The 21,653-nt window shown below is 36.4% G+C and overlaps 4 protein-coding genes across 4 annotated transcripts; all 4 read left to right on the top strand.

Annotated features, from left to right (window-relative positions):
• The first annotated feature begins 582 nt into the window (after positions 1 to 582).
• On the top strand, positions 583 to 1,533 carry LOC115431142 (odorant receptor 131-2-like). The gene has a single exon (XM_030151380.1). It carries the CDS (start codon positions 583 to 585, stop codon positions 1,531 to 1,533), a length of 951 nt encoding a protein of 316 aa, XP_030007240.1.
• Positions 1,534 to 6,630: 5,097 nt separating this feature from the next.
• On the top strand, positions 6,631 to 7,554 carry LOC115431140 (odorant receptor 131-2-like). The gene has a single exon (XM_030151379.1). The coding sequence runs from the start codon at positions 6,631 to 6,633 to the stop codon at positions 7,552 to 7,554; it is 924 nt and encodes a 307-aa protein (XP_030007239.1).
• A 3,939-nt stretch (positions 7,555 to 11,493) lies between these two features.
• Positions 11,494 to 12,423, top strand: LOC115431139 (odorant receptor 131-2-like). Its single transcript, XM_030151378.1, has one exon. It carries the CDS (start codon positions 11,494 to 11,496, stop codon positions 12,421 to 12,423), a length of 930 nt encoding a protein of 309 aa, XP_030007238.1.
• Positions 12,424 to 17,983: 5,560 nt separating this feature from the next.
• On the top strand, positions 17,984 to 18,901 carry LOC115431138 (odorant receptor 131-2-like). Its single transcript, XM_030151377.1, has one exon. It carries the CDS (start codon positions 17,984 to 17,986, stop codon positions 18,899 to 18,901), a length of 918 nt encoding a protein of 305 aa, XP_030007237.1.
• The last annotated feature ends 2,752 nt before the right edge of the window (positions 18,902 to 21,653 follow it).

Genomic DNA, 21,653 nt, shown 5'->3' with positions numbered 1-21,653 from the left:
ATCCCAGGGACCGTATCTGACCCTTTGGCGGGTCGGTTTGGCCCCCGGGCCACATGTTTGACACCTGTGCTCTTGACATTGGGTATGCCGTCCTTCAAATTAACTTCAATGGAGCTCATTTACTGGAGGAAGTCTGCTGTGGTAGGGGCGTCCATGTTTGATACGGATGACGACATTGTCACAGCTGAGACTATGCTTGATGTTTTTCTCCTTGTGTTTCACTCAGGCCAATAAAAAACCTCTGAAGGTTGTACAGAGCTCAGCAGAGCAGGAGAGCTATATTAAGATACTGTGTGGCACTGTGCAGAAAGGGCTGGGTAAAATACAGAATCTTATGCATTGTGACATATTCATGTGTGTAAAATATTAAATGTGTTTTGCTTGTTAAAGACAGTTCTTCCAGATGCAGCTCATACAAAGTTTCTGATTTTTATGTGTTTTATTTTATTATAAAATAATTTCCTGTAGCAAATTTCACCTCATTTTTACAGGCTAAATGATGTTTATCCTCTTTTTTTTCTTCTGAATAACATAAATTTTAGACCTGCCTGTATTTCTTTACATGATTGCACATTTTAAAATATGACTTATAACAATACACTTGTTACTGGTGGATCCAATCTATCAGGGATAGTTTACCGTATAACTATAGTTCAGGTTTTGGTGGTAATCTTTCTTTCTGTTAATTTTTTGCAGCTCACAACCATTTTTAAGAAGGATTTCTTTTACAGAACCATGCGCTACATCTTATTTGCTAATACATTAATAGCTGATTGTATGACCTTGTTGGTGTCAAATCTCTTGGTAATCCTACTCAATTTTCAGGTAACTATGCAAGTATGGTTGTGTCTTATGTTTTACTTTGAGTTATCTTTGCATAATTTTATCACGCCGGTGACTCTGACAGCCATGACTCTGGAGCGTTATGTGGCCATTTGCATGCCGCTGCGTCATGGTGAGTTGTGTTCCACTCGCAGAGCTCTGCACTCCATCCTCATCATTCATGCCCTTAGCTCTATTCCTTTTATTGTTATTATCTCTGCTCTGTTTTCATCTGTCACAGTAAGGTTTTCTATTGAATATGTTCTGTGTTCTGTGGAGGTAACCGCCTTTTATAACTGGCAGCGATATCTTAGGTCAGTTATCTGCCAGTTTTATTTTTTAATCATGTGCATCATAATTGTATTTTGTTATGTTAAAATAACGAAAGTGGCCAAAGCTGCATCAGGAGAAAGTAAAAAGTCAACTAGTAAAGGCCTCAGAACAGTGGTTCTTCATGCTTTCCAGCTGCTCCTCTGTCTCATCAATCTTTTGTGTCCATTGATAGAAAGTGCTCTTTATCAGATTGATTTCATGTTATTGCATCATGTCAGATACATTAACTTCATCATCTTTGGTCTTGCACCAAGATGTCTAAGTCCTCTCATTTATGGCCTCAGAGATGAAAAGTTTGTTCATGAGCTGAAATACAATGCTTTTTGTGGTTTGCACAGGAAGAGATCAGTGTTAAAACAGAAAATAATAGTGGGATAATTTTTAAAATTTGATTGCTTCAGTCCTTACTAAATGTGATGTTCTGGATATTTTTCAGATGGGCTTCATGTTTCAATAAAAAGCTATTTAAAGCCAATTACTTATGTCCTTTCAGTGTCTTGTACTTTCTTAAGGGCAAAAGTTCAGTGGGTGTACAGCTCAGTGGGTAATGCATTGGACTTTGAAGTGGAAGACCTGGGATCAAGTTCCACCATTGTGCATGTATGTAAAAAACACAGTTAGAGTCAATGGGTTTTGTAAATGCTGAACTAAGATGTCTTTCAGTCACTGAGAATGTAATTCTTTTTTATCCCACATGCTTTGTAAAACTCTTCTGGGAGATGCAGGCTGAATGTTAGCCATGGCTCAACAAAGACTAATGAAACAAATGAAGGTGGAAATCAATGAATGCTCTCATGGATAATTTGTTGGACATGGACTAGGGTATTTGCTTCTGATTGATTTAGTACTAATCAAGTGTAAAAGTAGAAACACATTACATATAGAGTCGCTTAAAATGAGTATTTGTAGAGTCAAGATCATTCTCTAGTGCTCAGGTTATTCACTTCACTCTTAGAATAGGAGGTGAAATATGAACCATTTCACACAAAATTAGATGTTTCTTTGCTGTCTTTACCACAAACTGCATCTTTCTTGGCTTGTGAAATGATCTTTTAAATAGACAAACTTTATATGTGTAAAAGGTGACATATCTCAAATGGGATATGTCTCTCACCACTGACAACTTCAGATTTTTTTCCAAGGTTACCACGAGGTTCATTGGAAGGGGTGGAACTCTGGCTAGGGATGGAAATCGAGAACCTGGGCCCATAATCCTAAAGATTCTGAGAATCCTCTCAGAGACCTCCTAACTTAACCTAAAAATCCCTAGCAAGGAATCTTAGCTTAGGAGTGATTCCAGAACACTCTCAGAGAACTCTGAGCAAGGAATGGACAGAAATTCCTATCTTAGTGAGGAGGTGTGGTCGACCCCATTGCTAGGTATGAGTCATCATTTCAAAAGCTGTGATTGGTTGATCCTAAAAGCTAGAAAAAAATATACTTTTGGTGATAATGGGCAAGGGATGGACCCTCAAATCGATAAATTTAATCATAGAATCTAATCTTATGAAGACTGTATAATTGTAAATAATATTTCACATAAAAGAAAATATCTGTTCAGTGAATAATAAGCTATACTTTAAAATTATCCTACAAAATGTGTGAAACAACTCATGCACAGTATTCAAATAGCGATAGTTATATTTATTTGCTCATATTACTTGGGACACTGTAAAAAAAATCTGTAATTAACCAAATTTTTACTGTTTATTTTACAGATTTTTCCTGTATTTTTAAGATACAGTAAAATATCTATGAAATGACAAAAATAGACTGTGATTTTACATGTCAAATGTAAAACAACACAAAAAAGACTGTGAATAACCGTAAAATTTCCATTTTTTAAAAGATTTTTTTTTCCACAGAAAAATACAGTTAAATTACATTTGCAAATGTATTGTAATTTCACAAATATTTATTTTCTATTCATGAGATTAAACTGTTAATTTAAAGCTTAATACTGTAAAAAAAAAATAAATAAAATGAGATAAAACGCCTCGGGGTCCCCCCGGAAGAGCTGGAGGAGGTATCTGGGGAGAGGGAAGTCTGGGCATTCCTGCTTAGACTGTTAGCCCGGCCCCGGATAAAGTGAAGGATAATGGATGGAGATAAAATTACTGATAATTAACCGTAAAAGAGGTATTTGTTCTGTAAATTTAACAAAACTTGTTTGTTAATTGACAAATATCTTGTGTAATTACGGGAGGTTTCACAACAAATATGTTGAATAAATGTATTTTTGTGAATGTATAACATCTATAAGCACTGATAACCTGTCCAAATACAGTTTTTATCAGTGGATTGTACAACTTAGTCTCCTTGAAAATTATATATATATATATATATATATATATATATATATATATATATATATATATATATATATATATATATATATACACACACACACACACACACACATATATATGTATATATATATATATATATATATATATAGGTAATTTGATTGTTTTAATACATGTAAATATTCTTTATTAAACATTAAAAGTAAAAAAATATGCAAAATCTCATGTAAAGTTGGGGCAAAAAACTGTATTTTAATTGTGGAAAATTACCGTATTTTTATGAGATGGTTATTTTCCGTTATTTAACAGTATTTTTTCGGCCCCCCTGCTGCCAGAATAATACAATTTTTTTTTTACGTTTTTTTTTTTTTACAGTCCAATCTGTAGCGTTTAATTAATTCACTGTCATCCAGTGTTTGGAGAATATCCCTCCTGCCTCTTCCGTCAGCCATTTTGTCCTCTACTTAGAGAACTCCTAAGCCCCTTAAAAGTCCTCTTCCCTGCTCTTAACAGATCTCACCTTAGGAGCTCTCTTAAGGGCTAGGATTCTTTAGGAATAGCTTTTATCTTTGCTAGGATCTACTCTTCATTTTTAGGGGAAATTCTAAGAAAACATCATGATTCTAAGACTTTTCTTAGAATTTGGCCACTAGGAGCAACTCTTTGCACCAAGAATCTTTAGGAATACGGGCCCTGTTCTTTTTGAGAACCAGTTCCCAGTAGCTTAATTCCTTGGAATTGTTTACCTGCCTGCTTAATGATTCTGCTTAATTACCTCCGCCAAGGAGGTTATGTTTTTGCCAGGGTTTGTTTGTCTGTCTGTTTGTCTGTCCGTTAGTGTGCAACATAACTCAAAAAGTTATGGACAGATTCTGATGAAATTTTCAGGGTTTGTTGGAAATGGGATAAGGAAGAAATTATTAACTTTTGGGGGTGATCGGGGGTGGGGGGGCCCACGGGGGGGCCCACTGATCAGCCTTGGCGGAGGTCTGCACTCTCCGAGTGCTTCTAGTTGATTCTGCCTTCGTTGCGCATGCAAGATGACGTCACACATACGCTGCATTGTTTTGGTTTAGAATGTAGCCAATGTGGCGTCAAGGCAGAAACACTCCAAAGTTTGACTATATTTCACCAGGGCCACTTGTAACACTTGCAAACCTTCCATTTCTTCAAAGGAGGGAAATACCTCCAATATGCTAAAACACTTGTCCACACAGCATGCAATTAATTTGCAGGAATGTCACCTGTTTGATATGTTACTTAGCGATGCTTGTGAATCTAGCAGCAGAACAAACACCAGGGCGTCATCCAGGCCTGGTTCCAGGGGGGGCAACAAAAATCCTGCCCCCTCAAATAAAAGTTTCTGAAGGTAGGGAAAAGAAAATGAGGTGCACAACAGCAGGAGATATAGAGGAATTAGTAAAGCATCTTAAGTTTCACTTTTACTTTGTGTGGTCATATGGTGTGCCCCTCCCCCCCGAACCGGGCCCGGTGTCATCTGCTATTATTTGTGGATACTGTATATGTCATTCTTTCTGTGCAGAGATGGAAATACAAAAGACAGTTAATGCAAACAACCCTGTTTATACTCTCTTATTTCCTCACCCAATGAGAATCAATAAGAGGATAAGGATAAGGAATCGGACTGACAAGCAAAATTGATTGTTGAATCGGAATCATTAAATTCTTATCAATTCCCATCCCTTACTCTGGCTCTCTAGACTACCAGCATTTGATTTTTTTTGCAATAGTTTGACCTTACCTTTTGACTTTCATGGGAAAGCAGGAGGGTTAACTTCCTGATCAGGAACAGATTGATCCAGTTGTTTCTGACAGTTTGTGCCAGTAAAAGGAGCTCACAATCACACTGTCCTTTGGAATGTTAACAGGAGGGCCCATGTCCCCACATGTGGATCTCCTGATCTTTAGTAGCTGGTCATGACTGTATTTCCATGGACATGAGGCTTTTTAGCATTTTTTTTTTTTTTTAAATACGAAGTGCTGACAAAAGTGCAAAAAACAGCAGAACAGGTACTTGGAAAAGGCTCATAGCTGCTGTATTAACTCAACCAGGTAACTGTAACAGATATTAAAGTAGTGAAGGCAGAGTGTTGGTCTAGCAGCACCAAATACATTAAACATATCAGACATCTTTAACATGCTCTAATATGACACTGTTGGTGAGCTACACAGAGACAGATTAGGGAGTCCCGTCTATCTATTGCCTCTGAAAGATCGTTGGAAAAAAAGTTTCTTGGTGAAACATCCCTGGTACTGATACATGATGTGACAATACAAGCAAAAATTAGTGCCCCATCAGTGAAACCTCAAGGACTGGAGGAGCCAAGTTTCTACAGTTTATTCCATGATTCACACAGTGACTCCTTCTCTGGGGGAGTGTGATGCAGTTTTAGGAAAGTGTGGTGATATAAAATAAAGTTTATATTACAGGTTTTAATAAAAAATAATGAAATAAAAATATTATGTTGTGCAGTCACAAAAAGAGTAAACTGCTGTGTTACTGGGTACAGCTGTTAACCATGGGCCTGCAATGATAATTTGTAGGCTAATACACTGTATTGTCAACTTAAATGTCCTGTAAAGACAATATTGAACCGAAGATGTGATGAAGTATATGACGTTGATTGTTTACAAGTTTGTGAAAAATGTTAGAAAAGTTAAAGTTGCTTTACACTAAGTCAAACTAATTAAAGAATCTAACACTGATACCTATCAAATTTACTACTTTTGTCTAATTGAGGGTAGTCTGCCACATGAGGGACATCCATGTTCGGAATGAATGATGACATGTGAGACTATGGTTGATGTAATTCTCCTAGTAGTTCACTCAGGCCAATAAAGTTGAACTGAAGTTTGCACAGAGCTCAGCAGAGCAGGAGTGCTGCACTGGGACTATGTGCCACCACAGAGAGGTTTTGGATGGCTTGATTTGGATCTTGTGCATTTTGCCATATGTGTAAAATACTAAATGTGTTTTTCCTGGTTTAAGACAGTTCCATATGCAACTGTTACACAAGATTTTGTCATTTTTATCCCTTATGAGTAATGATGATACACATTATTGTACTGTATTTCACATAACTTGATGCTTAATGATGTTTGATCTGTTTTTGTCTACTCAAGCCTTTGTTATTTAACATTTTAATATATGGCTTATAACTATTCAGACTTAGATGGTGGATTCTCAATACCAAGAGTTGATCATCGGATTACTATAATACAGGTTCTGGTTGTAATCTTTCTTTGCATAAATTTTTTGCAGCTCACAACTTTTTTTATGAAGGATTTCTTTTACAGAACCATGCACTACATCTTATTTGCTAATACATTATTAGCTGATTGCATGACATTAATCATAACAAATATTTTGCTAATCCTAAACACTTTTAGGGTTGCTATACAGATGTGGATGTGTCTCATTGTTTGTGCTATATCATCTTTGTACTTTTATATTACACTGGTGACTCTGACGGCCATGACTCTGGAGCGTTATGTGGCCATTTGCATGCCACTGCGTCATGCAGAGCTGTGTTCCACTCGCAGAGCTCTGTACTCCATCCTCATCATCTATGCCCTTAGCTCTATTCCTTTTATTGTTATTATCTCTGCTGTAATTGCATCTGCTACATTAAGATACGAAGAATACACTGTATGTACTGTGGAGGTGATCATCCATTACAACTGGCGTCTTAGGTTTGGTATAAGTCAGTTTTATTTTTTAATCATGTGCCTCATAATTGTATTTTCCTATGTTAAAATAATGAAAGTAGCCAAAGCTGCATCAGGAGAAAGTAAAACGTCAGTTACCAAAGGCCTCAGAACAGTGGTTCTTCATGCTTTCCAGCTCCTCCTCTGTCTCACCCAGCTTTGGTGTCCATTAATAGAAAATGCTGTCCTTCAGATTGATATTATGTTATTCATTTATATCAGGTACTTTGATTATATAGTATTTATTCTTGCACCAAGATGTCTAAGTCCTCTAATTTATGGCCTCAGAGATGAAAAGTTTGTCCGTGAGCTGAAATACTATGCTCTCTGTCGTTTGTACAGGAAAAATAATAATAGAAAATAATATCGGCATTAATTGTAAATGTGATTGTTTCAGTACTTTCAAACTTAATCAGTGGAGTGTTTTGGATGTTTTTCATGTGCCACATCAATAAAAACCTATTTAAATCTATTTACTAATGCCTTTCCATTGTTTTGCACTTGCTTAAAGACTGAAAACAGGACCCAAATTGAAGAACTGACATGAATAATATTGGGTGTGTGTTGACAGTAGTTTTCTGTATAAATCCTACTTTCTAGTCACATTTAAACTTTTCCACTGTGACGTTGCTGTACAGAGTTAATCTAAAAATAGTCAGAATGTTGTCTAAAAACTGCTATGGATTTATAGATACACAGTTAGGATACAAAACAAAGCACACCTTGGTTGAATATGCTTTCACATATCAGGACATAAATAAAATCATCTAATTCTTACCAGGTTCCGGGTGGAATCTGCTTTGTTGTTTTACACTCTGGCTTAGATTTAGATTGTAGAGCCTGGTAGGGATGAGATGATTTTCCTTATTATATCCTGGTACATAAAACCAGACTTCAAGGAAGGTTTACTTACAGCACTTAAAACATATTTATAAATTTCTATTGTGCATTCTATTTCTACACATAGACAAAATTGATCAAAGACAGAGTTGTTCAGGTGACGTTGGGCAACATAAGCATGAAACACAAATGTTTGGGCTTTTTGAATATTTCAGACATCTTTAACCCTTTCATGCATGAATTATGTGAACCTTAATCAAGATTTTTTTCCTGAGTGTTTTTATTCCTCTTCAGGCATGAAAAAAATACTGTGATTGAATTTTTTTATGAACCTATTTTTCATGGAATTGCAAAAATATCCATTCAGCTGGACACCATGAGTTAAATTTTTGAAGCAAAGAAACATGTATTTACTAATATTGTGTGAAAACTATGAAATACATTTTTTTAATGCTGCTAATCGGACGTTTTGTCACATTTTAACATACTCTAATATTAGGTTATTACTCACTTTATGGAGATAATATGCAAAACAAAAAACCCTTTTTGTTTAAAAAAAAAAAGTTAATTACAGTCTAATAACAATAACAAGGAATTGACTTACACTCAAACATGTTACTGCAGATCAGGTTTATCAAGAACAGCAAAGTTACAGCAATGGTATGTCCATTTTATTTGGTGATATGGAACTAAAACAATAAAATCCATGAATATACAGGGTGACCCAAAAAAACGGGAATTTTTGAAGTGCGTATTGGCAGACATGAGCAAGTGGCAGCACTGCGAGACAGTGACCTTGAGCAAGTAAACACACCCCCATTTTAGTAACCATGGATCAGTGGAACAGTATCCCAGCTGAGATGTTGCAGCGGTCAGTGAGGAATCTCAACAGCAAATTTCAAGTATGCATTCGTACAGGAGGACGCCATCTACAGGAAGTAATTTTTAAAAAATTAAAATTCCATCATTGTTTTTTAAATGGCATGTTTTAAGGTTTCAATTACTATGAATAAAATATTTTTCTTCCATCACTCTTGGTTTTATTGGATTGTTAAAAAGTTCCTGTTTTTTTGTGTCACCCTGTATAAGGTAACAGCTTTGAATAGCTGTCCACTGTAGTGACCACTATGCATGAAAGGGTTAAAATGCTTCACTATGACACAATTAGCATGTTAGCCTGAGCACATAAGCTGAGTAAGTAGTCCCAGGATACAGGCCTGTTCAGATGTCTAAAGAATGTGGACAACCGAGCCTCCAAAATAATTAATCCTCTAGGCCTAACTAGATAAGAATACACCACAGTGGTGGGCCGTCAGGGCCAGCAAGGCCTTCTCTGTTGGCCTAAACATCATCAGAAACACTGACCCACATTTACAACCTAAATTTGAATATCTGATCCATGAAATTGTATTAATTTATTCCCAATAAAATATTCTCTTCATTTCTTATCATTTCTCTTGGCTGCACTGCTGCCAGTACGTGTATGTGGATGTAATATATTTTGTCCAATCGGATTTCAGTGTCTTTGTGTTGCCAGGGTAAATCTAATCTGCCCTGGGCCTTCAAAATCAGTCCATGTAACTTAAACTGTATTGTATCGAGACTGTTTTTTAAACTATTAGATTTCAATTTTACCTCACAGGGCCAGCTAACTGGACCACAATGTCATCAGCATTTATCCTTCCTCTGACTGGATGGTAAGAGCAAAACTATTATTTGATATAGCTTTAACAATATACGTATTGATTCATGCCAATAAAGCTCATTTAATTGAATTGAATTGAACTATTAATACATTTGAGGTACAATTTTTTACGCCCACAATGGCTGATGGAGGAGAGGAAAATGATTTGGTCTCAGACATACTTAGAAATACATTTTCAAGGTGGACTTTTCCAGAAAAGCTGGACATCATGAGGAGAGGTCGCCCAACCCCTGACATTATAGCTAGCTGGTCGAGCAGACATTCTCTGCCCTCAAGAGAATAGAAAATTATGTCAGGAATACGACTGGACAGAGGAGGCTCTCAGCTTTGGCCTCCATGGACATACAAAAGAACTTACTGATGGAGCTGAAATGCACAGATCACCTCTATGACAGAGGCATTAACGTTTTCCTGTGCAAAGACAGGAGGATGAGCATCTTTGGTGAGTAGGATATGGTGCTTTTATTTAAATTTTTAGTGTTTTTGTAAAGTAATTAGCAGTGGTGGCTGGTGAAATTATGTTTTGGTGGGGCGCAGTGTCCAAGTCAGTTTTCAGCTGCACTCTAATCACATATTATCGCTAGGATACACCAAAGTACATGCACCACTAGTTTAAAAAAAAATTTAAATGAAAATAAAAATACACAGTATGTGTTTTCAGTCATGTGTATTTTATATACCTGTCTGTCCTTCAAACATACACATTTATCTATGACTCTATTGTTCAAGTCAGGCATGTCCCTGACAAATGTCTTTTCCACTAATAGTATGGACAATGCATCTAGACCAGGGGTGAAGGTAGTGTGGGTAGACTGCAGGGTGTTAAAGAAATTAAAAATCAGTGTAAGGCCTATAACAAATCAATGATATCACCCGTACTGATAAACAAACCTCTGTCACCCACACTTGTAGTCCATTGTGCTAACCACTGAGCTATTCAGCTGCTCAGTCACAGCTCAGTACTATTACTTATGGACCTTTTTGCCGTTTCCATTTCTGACGATGGTCTTGATTCTTTTCAGAATGTGACGTTTACTCCTGTGTGTGGTGCTTTGGCACAACTTTATGTGTCCCAAGGCTCTCCTGTCTCTTGTATTGAAAGGGGTTTACTGTGCACGCACCATTTAAAACACAACTCGGGCCGTTTCTCAATACCAAGAACGCAGAGTACGGTCTTGTGAACTCAGTGAGTACGGTCTTGGTAAGAACGGTCTCAGAGAACGTACTTCCTAAGAGGGCAAGTCCATCTGTAATTGCAAGTTTGTGAAAAATGTAAGGAAAATTTAGTCAAACCTAATTAAAGAATCTAACACTGATACCTATCAAATTTACACAGTTTGTCTAATTGAGGGTAGTCTGCCACATGAGGGACATCCATGTTCGGAATGAATGATGACACGTGAGACTATGGTTGATGTAATTCTTCTAGTGGTTCACTCAGGCTGATAAATAAGCGCTGAAGTTGGCACAGAGCTCAGCAGAGCAGGAGTGCTGCACTGGGTCTATGTGCCACCACAGAGAGGTTTTGGATGGCTCAGTTTGGATCTTATGCATTTTGCCATATGTGTAAAATACTAAATGTGTTTTTCCTGGTTTAAGACAGTTCCATATGCAACTGTTACACAAGATTTTGTCATTTCTATCCCTTATGAGTAATGATGATACACATTATTGTACTGTATTTCACATAACTTGATGCTTAATGATGTTTGATCTGTTTTTGTCTACTCAAGCCTTTGTTATTTAACATTTTAATATATGGCTTATAACTATTCAGACTTAGATGGTGGATTCTCAATACCAAGAGTTGATCATCGGATTACTATAATACAGGTTCTGGTTGTAATCTTTCTTTGCATAAATTTTTTGCAGCTCACAACTTTTTTTATGAAGGATTTCTTTTACAGAACCATGCGCTACATCTTATTTGCTAATACATTATTAGCTGATTGCATGACATTAATCATAACAAATATTTTGCTAATCCTAAACACTTTTAGGGTTGCTATACAGATGTGGATGTGTCTCATCGTTTGTGCTATATCATCTTTTTACTTTTATATTACACTGGTGACTCTGACGGCCATGACTCTGGAGCGTTATGTGGCCATTTGCATGCCACTGCGTCATGCAGAGCTGTGTTCCACTCGCAGAGCTCTGTACTCCATCCTCATCATCTATGCCCTTAGCTCTGTTCCTTTTATTGTTATTATCTCTGCTGTACTTGCATCTGCTACATCGAGGTACAAAGAATACACTGAATGTAATGTGGACATGATGATTCATTACAGCTGGCAGCGATATCTTAGGTTAGCTGTGAGTCAGTTTTATTTTTTAATCATGTGCCTCATAATTGTATTTTCCTATGTTAAAATAATGAAAGTGGCCAAAGCTGCATCAGGAGAAAGTAAAAAGTCAACTAGCAAAAGCCTCAGAACAGTGGTTCTTCATGCTTTCCAGCTCCTCCTCTGTCTCACCCAGCTTTGGTGTCCATTAATAGAAAATGCTGTCCTTCAGATTGATATTATGTTATTCGTTTATATCAGGTACTTTGATTATATAGTATTTGTTCTTGCACCAAGATGTCTAAGTCCTCTAATTTATGGCCTCAGAGATGAAAAGTTTGTCCATGAGCTGAAATACTATGCTCTCTGTGGTTTGTACAGGAAAAGATTAGTGCTACAATAGAAAATAATATTGGCATTACTTGTCAATGTGATTGTTTCAGTACTTTCAAACTTAATCAGTGGAGTGTTTTGGATGTTTTTCATGTGCCACATCAATAAAAACCTATTTAAATCTATTTACTAATGGCTTTCCGTTGTTTTGTACTTTCTTAAAGACTGAAAACAGGACCCAAATTGAAGAACTGACATGAATAATATTGGGTGTGCGCTGACAGTAGTTTTCTGTATAAATCCTATTTTCTAGTCACATATAAATTTTTCCACTGTGACGTTGCTGTACAGTGTTAATCTAAAAATAGTCCGAATGTTGTCTAAAAACTGCTATGGATTTATAGATACACAGTTAAGATACAAAACAAAGCACACCTTGGTTGAATATGCTTTCACATATCAGGACATAAATAAAATCATCTAATTCTTACCAGGTTCCGGGTGGAATCTGCTTTGTTGTTTTACTCTCTGGCTTAGATTTAGATTTTTGAACCTAGTAGGGATGAGATGATTTTCCTTATTATATCCTGGTACATAAAACCAGACTTCAATGAAGGTTTCCTTACAGCACTTAAAACATATTTATAAATTTCTATTGTACATTCTATTTCTACACATAGCCAAAAATGATCAAAGACAGAGTTGTTCAGGTGATGTTGGGCAACATAAGCATGAAACACCACAAATCTTTGGGCTTTTTGAACATTTCAGACATCTTTAAAATGCTTCACTATGACACAATTAGCATGTTAGCCTGAGCACATAAGCTGAGTAAGTTTTCCCAGGATACAGGCCTGTTCAGATGTCTAAAGAATGTGGACAACCAAGCCTCCAAAATAATTAATCCTCTAGGCCTAACTAGATAAGAATACATCACAGTGGTGGGCCGTCAGGGCTAGCAAGTCCTTCTCTGCTGGTCTAAACACCATCAGATCATTTTAGTGTTTTTGTAAAGTAATTAGCAGTGGTGGCTGGTGAAATTATGTTTTGGTGGGGCGCAGTGTCCAAGTCAGTTTTCAGCTGCACTCTAATCACATATCATCGCTAGGATACACCAAAGTACATGCACCACTAGTTTAAAAAATAATTTAAATGAAAATAAAAATACGCAGTATGTGTCTTCCGTCATGTATATTTTATATACCTGTCTGTCCTTCAAACATACACGTTTATCTATGACTCTATTGTTCAAGTCAGGCATGTCCCTGACAAATGTCTTTTCCACTAATAGTATGGACAATGCATTTAGACCAGGGGTGAAGGTAGTGTGGGTAGATTGCAGGGTGTTAAAGAAATTAAAAATCAGTGTAAAGAGTATAACAAATCAATGATATCACCACTAACGAGAAACAAACCCCTGTCACCCACACTTGTAGTCCATTGTGTTAACCACTGAGCTATTCAGCTGCTCAGTCACAGCTCAGTACTATTACTTATGGACCTTTTTGCCGTTTCCATTTCTGAGGATGGTCTTGATTCTTTTCGGAATGTGACGTTTACTCCGGTGTGTGGTGCTTTGGCACAATTTTATGCACCCCAAGGCTCTCCTGTCTCTTGTATTGAAAGGGGTCTACTGCGCACACACCATTTAAAACAAAACTCGGTCCGTTTCTCGATACCAAGAACGCAGAGTACGGTCTTGTGAACTCAGTGAGTACGGTCTTGGTAAGAACGGTCTCAGAGAACGTACTTCCTAAGAAGGCAAGTCTATCTGTAATTGGAACGGCTGAGTACTTGTGAACTTTCCTTCCTGTCTCTGCTGTATTTGTCATCTGCTCCCTAACGTATTTCTGTCAAATCACCACAATGTCACTCGATTTGATTTCAATACATTTGCACTAGTATTTACATGTCATTTATATATTTTGTGTATTTTTCAAAACTGTAATACATGTCATTGGTTCAGCCGGGCACAGCCAACCGTTCCCGGACGAGGCAGCGGGCTAACAACCGCCTGGCTCCTGCCCAAACCAGTGGTCTCATGGCCGGGCCGGCACCAAGGTTATTATAGTTTTGGATTTTTCATTATAGCTTAGTTTTATTTAACTTTGACTTTTTTTTCTCTAATTCAGTTAATTTTAATGTGGTTTTAGAGCAGGTTTGCTAGTTTTTATTAGTTTTAATGTTTTTTCTCTAAATGCTTAGTTTTAGTTTAGTTTTAGTATTAATTTTAGTTTTGTTGTATCTTTTATCTTTTTCACCGTCGAATTCAAATAAATCCCATACAGGACTCCGCTGATTTCTCCCACCTTTAGTCTCCATGTTTCCTGGTAGAGTTGGGAAGAAAAAAGACGACTCTAAACAACAAGTGACGAGAAGTGACGGACCATGAAGTACCGTATGGTGCCGCTAGCTAAAATTGCTGGGGTGAAATAAATCGCTTTCATATCAATCCGACATTGACAAAGACGAAAACGAAGGAAATTTTATCCATAACTTTTATCTGTTTTAGTTAGTTTTGTAAACACACAATACAGTTTCAGTTAGTTATCATTTTTTTCCTTTTAATTATAGTTTTTATTTATTTCAGTTAACGAAAATGTTTTTACAATTCTAGTTTTCATCATCTTGTTAGTTTTCATTAACGATAATAACCTTGGCTGGCACAAACTGCATCTTGGGAATTATTTCCTAGCCAAGTCTACTCGAGTCACCAACCAGTGCATCCTTGGTTTAAGCTAGCTGACAAAAACAACATCCGAGTATTCCATGTATTCTTGGTTTATGTGAACTTGCAGTTGGAACAGTACTGTGGCCGTGACTGATGTCGTTTCATGAGAATGTGAGAACTGAAGAACAGACAAGAATGCGTATTGAGAAACGGCCTGTATTATGTTAAACAGAGAGCACTGGGCGCAGATTTTTGCACCCCAAACAGGAAACAGGTGACTTGATTGCTCACTAAACGGTCGAAAACATTTTTAAAATTGAATGCAGGTTATACACGGTATTCATGGGTTGTATCATGTACAGCTCGTTTATTTAAATATTAATGTTTTTGTGAAATCATTTTAGGTGATTCTTATCTTCTTTTTTATGTGAGACTGGTGGAGCGGCACCCTAGCATCTTCTATTGACGAGACTCCACTGGTTACTAAATAAATATTGAATCTCTACTACTCTAGATGATGTAAATGGCACAGTTGTGGTTGTAGTGTCAACGTTTGGCGTTGTCCTAACTGAGTTTCTTGCTTTAGTTATAATGTTAGTCACCCTCAGTACAGCAAATGTCTCCCTCTATCTGTAATGCCACACCTTATTCTTTTTTTTGTGTAGTATTTATGTTTCTATAATTGTGACATCATAGTGGTGGTATTACGAGGTGGATTAAGTCGAGTAAGTCCTCACTGAAGGCCCAGGTACCAAATGCACAGTCCAACCTTGCTAAGACCTTAACCCTTTCATGCATAGTGGTCACTACAGTGGACAGCTATTCTACAGCTGTTCTCTTGTATATTCATGGGTTTTGTTATTTTAGTTCCACATCAGCCAACAGAGTGGACGCCTACGCCTCATCCTATACACTGTAACTCATACCATTAGTGTAACTTTGCTGTTCTTGATAAACCTGATCTGCAGTAACACGTTTCAATGTAAATCAACTGTTACTTGTTAGGGGAAAAAAAGTTTTTTGTTTTTTTTTGCATATTATCTCCATGAAAAGAGTAATAATTCGCATTAGAATATGTTAAAATGTGAGATTAAAATGTGAGATGTCAGATTTTATTTCATTGTTTAATATCAATTTCTGATATTGGGTTTTAAACACTTTTACTTCAAAAATTAAATGCATGGACATTTTTGTAACTCCATGAAAAAAAAAACCCAACAACTTGATCACATTGTTTTTTTCATGCCTATGGAGGAATAAAAACCTTCAAGAGAAAAATCTTAACTAAGGTTCTCATAATTAATGCATGAAAGGGTTAAGGTAAAATAAAGTTTACATGGCAGGTTTTGATAAAAATCCCAGTTGAGAAAAACTGTTCAGGGCTTTTTCTTCCATGATGACCTGCTCTTAGATAGCATGAGGATCTCTCTCAGTTGCTTTCTTGAACTTTGATTATGGTTCATTCTCTTATGCATAAACGTGTTCACATATCCACACAAATCACAGATGAACTGCCTTACACGTACAGATACAGAGCTTCATTATTTTGTGTCATCTCCACACCATCCTCTGTACACAGTCTTATAACAGCACATTTGTTTTAAAAGTATTATGTTGTGCAGTCGAAAAAGGAATAAACTGCTGTGTTGCTGGGTACAGCTCTTAAACATTAGCCTGCAATGAAACTTTATCATACAACACACTGTTCTGTCAAATCAAACATCCTGTCAATCAAAGACAAGATTGAATTTATGATGTGATGAAGTCAAGCCCGGATTAACCATATGGGCAACTGGGCAATTGCCCAGGGGCCCGCGACCTCTGAAGGGCCCTGGGTAGCTCAGGCATAACGAAAATATCTGGTTATGTTTTGCTTATAAATGAAACTATCCGCTGCCCGGAGCCATTGCACTGCACAGAAACCCTGCTCCTGCTGTCTGTGACTGTGAGCTGAGACCCTCTCCTCATTGGTCAGTCCAAAAAGCGAATCAGCTGTGACGCAAATCAACGTGCATGCACTGAGCGGGATGTGAGACGTCTGGAACTACGCGACATACGCGACGTACGCGAATCAAAACATTGGAAACATGGAGAAGCAGCTAAGTGGGAGCGCCAAACGAAAATTAAAAAAGGAGAGGGACATTAAAAAAGCTGAAAATTTAAAGAATGTAGTGTAGTGGTTTAATTTTAGATTATACTGATGCTAATGTGTTTTGTTTTCATATCATCATATGCAAGTGAGTGGCCTTGACAAGAGGCTATAGTGGTGCACTTGTAGTTCTACGAGCATTTACACATTTGTACATCAAAATGCATTTGATGATAGTTAGATATTGAAGTATGGGGTATATTTACATATATTCCTGGAACTTATTCTGTATTTTGCCAGATTATAGGGATCCTGGGGTTGTGATGATGGGGCCCTTGAATATTGTTGCCCAGGGTACAATGAAGTGTTAATCTGGCCCTGGATGAAGTATATCATGTTGATTATTTGCAAGTTTATGAAAAATGTAAGGAAAATTTAGTCAAACCTAATTAAAGAATCTAACACTGATACCTGTCACATTTACTACTAAGTCTAATTGAGGGTAGTCTACCACATGAGGGACATCCACGTTTGGAATGGATGATGACATGTGAGACTATGGTTGATGTAATTCTCCTAGTGTTTCACTCAGGCCGATAAATAAGCGCTGAAGTTTGCACAGAGCTCAGCAGAGCTGGAGTGGTGCACTGGGACTATGTGCCACCATGCAGAGAGGTTTTGGATGGCTCAGTTTGGATCTTATGCATTTTGCCATATGTATAAAATACTAAATGTGTGTTTGTGTCATTTTTATCCCTTATGAGCAATTATGATACACATTATTGTACTGTATTTCACATAATTTTATGCTTAATGATGTTTGATCTGTTTTTGTCTACTCAAGTCTTTGATTATTTAACATTTTAATATATGGCTTATAACTATTCAGACTTAGATGGTGAATCCTCAATACTAAAAGGTGATTATCGGATTACTATAATACAGGTTCTGGTTGTAATCTTTCTTTGCATAAATTTTTTGCAGCTCACAACTTTTTTTATGAAGGATTTCTTTTACAGAACCATGCGCTACATCTTATTTGCTAATACATTATTAGCTGATTGCATGACATTAATCATAACAAATATTTTGCTAATCCTAAACACTTTTAGGGTTGCTATACAGATGTGGGTGTGTCTCATTATTTATGCTATATCATCTTTGTACTTTTATATTACACTGGTGACTCTGACGGCCATGACTCTGGAGCGTTATGTGGCCATTTGCATGCCACTGCGTCATGCAGAGCTGTGTTCCACTCGCAGAGCTCTGTACTCCATCCTCATCATCTATGCCCTTAGCTCTGTTCCTTTTATTGTTATGATCTCTGCTCTACTTGCATCTGCTACGTTAAGGTACAAAGAATACACTGTATGTAACGTGGACATGATGATTCATTACAACTGGCAGCGATATCTTAGGTTAGCTGTGAGTCAGTTTTATTTTTTAATCATGTGCTTCATAATTGTATTTTCCTATGTTAAAATAATGAAAGTGGCCAAAGCTGCATCAGGAGAAAGTAAAAAGTCAACTAGCAAAAGCCTCAGAACAGTGGTTCTTCATGCTTTCCAGCTCCTCCTCTGTCTCACCCAGCTTTGGTGTCCATTAATAGAAAATGCTGTCCTTCAGATTGATATTATGTTATTCATTTATATCAGGTACTTTGATTATATAGTATTTGTTCTTGCACCAAGATGTCTAAGTCCTCTAATTTATGGCCTCAGAGATGAAAAGTTTGTCCGTGAGCTGAAATACTATGCTCTCTGTCGTTTGTACAGGAAAACATAAGTGCTACAAAAAAAAAATATTGGTGTTAATTGTAAATGTGATTGTTTCAGTACTTTCAAACTTAATCAATGCAGTGTTTTGGATGTTTTTCATGTGCCACATCAATAAAAACCTACTTAAATGTATTTACTAATATCTTTCCACTGTTTTGTACTTTCTTAAAGACTGAAAAGAGGACCCAAATGGAGAAGCTGACATGAATAATATTGTGTGTGTGTGCGTTGACAGTAGTTTTCTGATGTGTAAACCCTACTTTCTATTCACATGTAAACTTTTCCACTGTGAAGTTGCGGTACAGTGTCAATCTAAGAATAATTTCAGGTGTCATCAGAGAGAGCAAACTGTGTTGGAAACCCCATATTGAGTATATTAAAAGTAAAGTGTCAAAATCTATAGGCATACTGTGTAAAACAAGGGACTTACTAAACAAAAACAGCCTATACATGATATATTGTTCTTTGGTTATGCCCTACTTAGCATATTGTGCAGAAATATGGGGAAATGCAAGAAAAACTAGTATAGATATATTAGTAAAATTACGAAAAAGGAGCTAATAGAATAATTAATAAAGTAGGATATTTTGAAGCAACTCATAATTTATTTACTCAACTTAATACCTTAAAATTGCAGAACATTATATATATTAAAATATTAGAGATGATTTATAAAGTAAAAAATAATAGTGTTCCAAATACCATTCAAGAGTTTTTTTTTAAATTAAGAGAGAGTAACTATAATTTAAGAGGTCTTTATATTTTTAATGTATGAAAGTGAGGACAAATGTGAAATCCAGATGTATTTCGGTTGTGGGTGTGAAATTATGGAATGGACTTGATGATGAATTCACGTTATTCACTTCTCTGACAAAGTTGAAAAAAATGTCTTAAGTATAAGATCATTCAGAAATATTAAGTGGAGATGGTAGATCATTTTTTATTGTTACTGATTCTTTTGTTCTAATGAGAATGCTTGGTGATGTACATGTTTAATTTAACGTAAGCAGTGTGTCAGGTGAGAAGGATAGGCAAAAAATAAGCTTCTGCTTCTGGCCTATTCCTTTTTTTTTTGTTTTTTGTGTTTATTGTGGTTGTACTGTATGTGGTGATTACTGTACAAACCAAAAATAAGCCATTCATTCATTCATTCATAGTCAGAATGTTGTCAGAAAACGGATATATGCCGCTATCAATTTATAGATGATAGATAAAATACACATTGGTTGAATTCTATGCTTTTTGCATATCAGGACAATAATAAAATCATCTAGTTGTTACCTGGTTTCAGGTGGAATCAGCTGTATTGATTTACAGTCTGGTTCAGATTTAGAAAACCTGTTAATTACAAGATAATTTTTCTTATTATGTCCTGGTACATAAAACCAGAGTTTAAAGGTTTACTTACATCATTTACAACATGTTCATACATGTGGACTCTACATTCAGAACAAAAATTCAGCAAAAGCAGAGAGTAGTTCAGGTGATGTCAGGCAACATAAGCATGAAACACATATCTTTTTTTTTTCATTTCAGACATCTTTATAATGCTTTACTATGGCACAGCTGGTATGTTAGCCACAGCCACCGTCTAAAGAATGTGAACAGTCAAACCTCCTAAATAATAAATCCTCTAAGCCTAACCAGAGAGGAATACATCCAGAAGGTGTTCAGATCATGCATTAGAGCTGTTCTCATGTGACAGAGTTTTCCAGGACAGATGTTAACACCTGGTCGGAACAGCACCATAATGACATGATTCTGAATGAAACCAAATATGGTGGTGTGCAGCAGTGCAGTGGCTTCTCAGTTACTGTTAATAAGCGCATTTACTGACTCAGGATAGTGTTGTGGGATAGAAACCAGATGAAATTTACAACTAACTTTTCCCACAGTATCAGTTATTTATTTTATAATTTTAGGTTTTTGGATTGGCTTTTATTATTATTATTGTTATTATTATTATTATTGTTATTATTATTATTATTATTATTATTATTATTATTATTGTTACACATACAGAAATGACGGCCAACTCATTCTGCGCGCAGCATATTTATTTCGTTTGCAAGGGCTGCAAAGTTCTGCTGCAAGTTCTGCTCACATAATGCAATATTATTATTATTTTTGTGTTGTAAATTTTGGCCCTGGGAAACAATATTATGATCTTTTGTGTTTTTAATATGTTGAATAATACAAGAACCAGTGGTGGCTCTATCCTGGAAAAAAGCAAACCATCAAAAGGTGTTTAACTTGAACTAACTCTCAACTGACCCTAGCATGTGGCACTAGCACTAGCATGGCACTTGCATGTGACACTTAGGATGCTAATATGAGCTGACTCAACAGTCGTGACTTTGTTTTTGTTGCAGAGCTTTTGTTGCATGGTCTATATGGTGTAGATTAGGGATGTCAAACATATGGGTCGCAAACCAAAACCGGCCTGCCATAGGGTCCAATCTGGCAAGGAATTTGTCAAATGCAAAAATCAAGATATTAACAATCAATGGTGTCAAAATCATTTTAGTTCAGATTCCACATACAGCTCAATTTGGTCTCAAGTGAGTCGGACCAGTAAAATCATACTAACCTATAAATAATGACAACTCCAGATTTTTCCCTTTGTTTAAGGCAAGGTAAGGCAAGGTAGGTTTATTTATATAAGACATTTCATGTACAAGACAATTCAAAGTGCTTTACATACAACATTTAAAGCATTACAGCAGGGAAGCAATAAAAAGTATAGGCATGAAATAAAA

This window comes from Sphaeramia orbicularis, chromosome 13, assembly GCF_902148855.1.
Source record: "Sphaeramia orbicularis chromosome 13, fSphaOr1.1, whole genome shotgun sequence".
Taxonomy (NCBI): Eukaryota; Metazoa; Chordata; class Actinopteri; order Kurtiformes; family Apogonidae; genus Sphaeramia; species Sphaeramia orbicularis.
The sequence above is the reverse complement of the archived record's forward strand: the minus strand, read 5'-3'. Positions and strand labels throughout refer to the sequence as shown.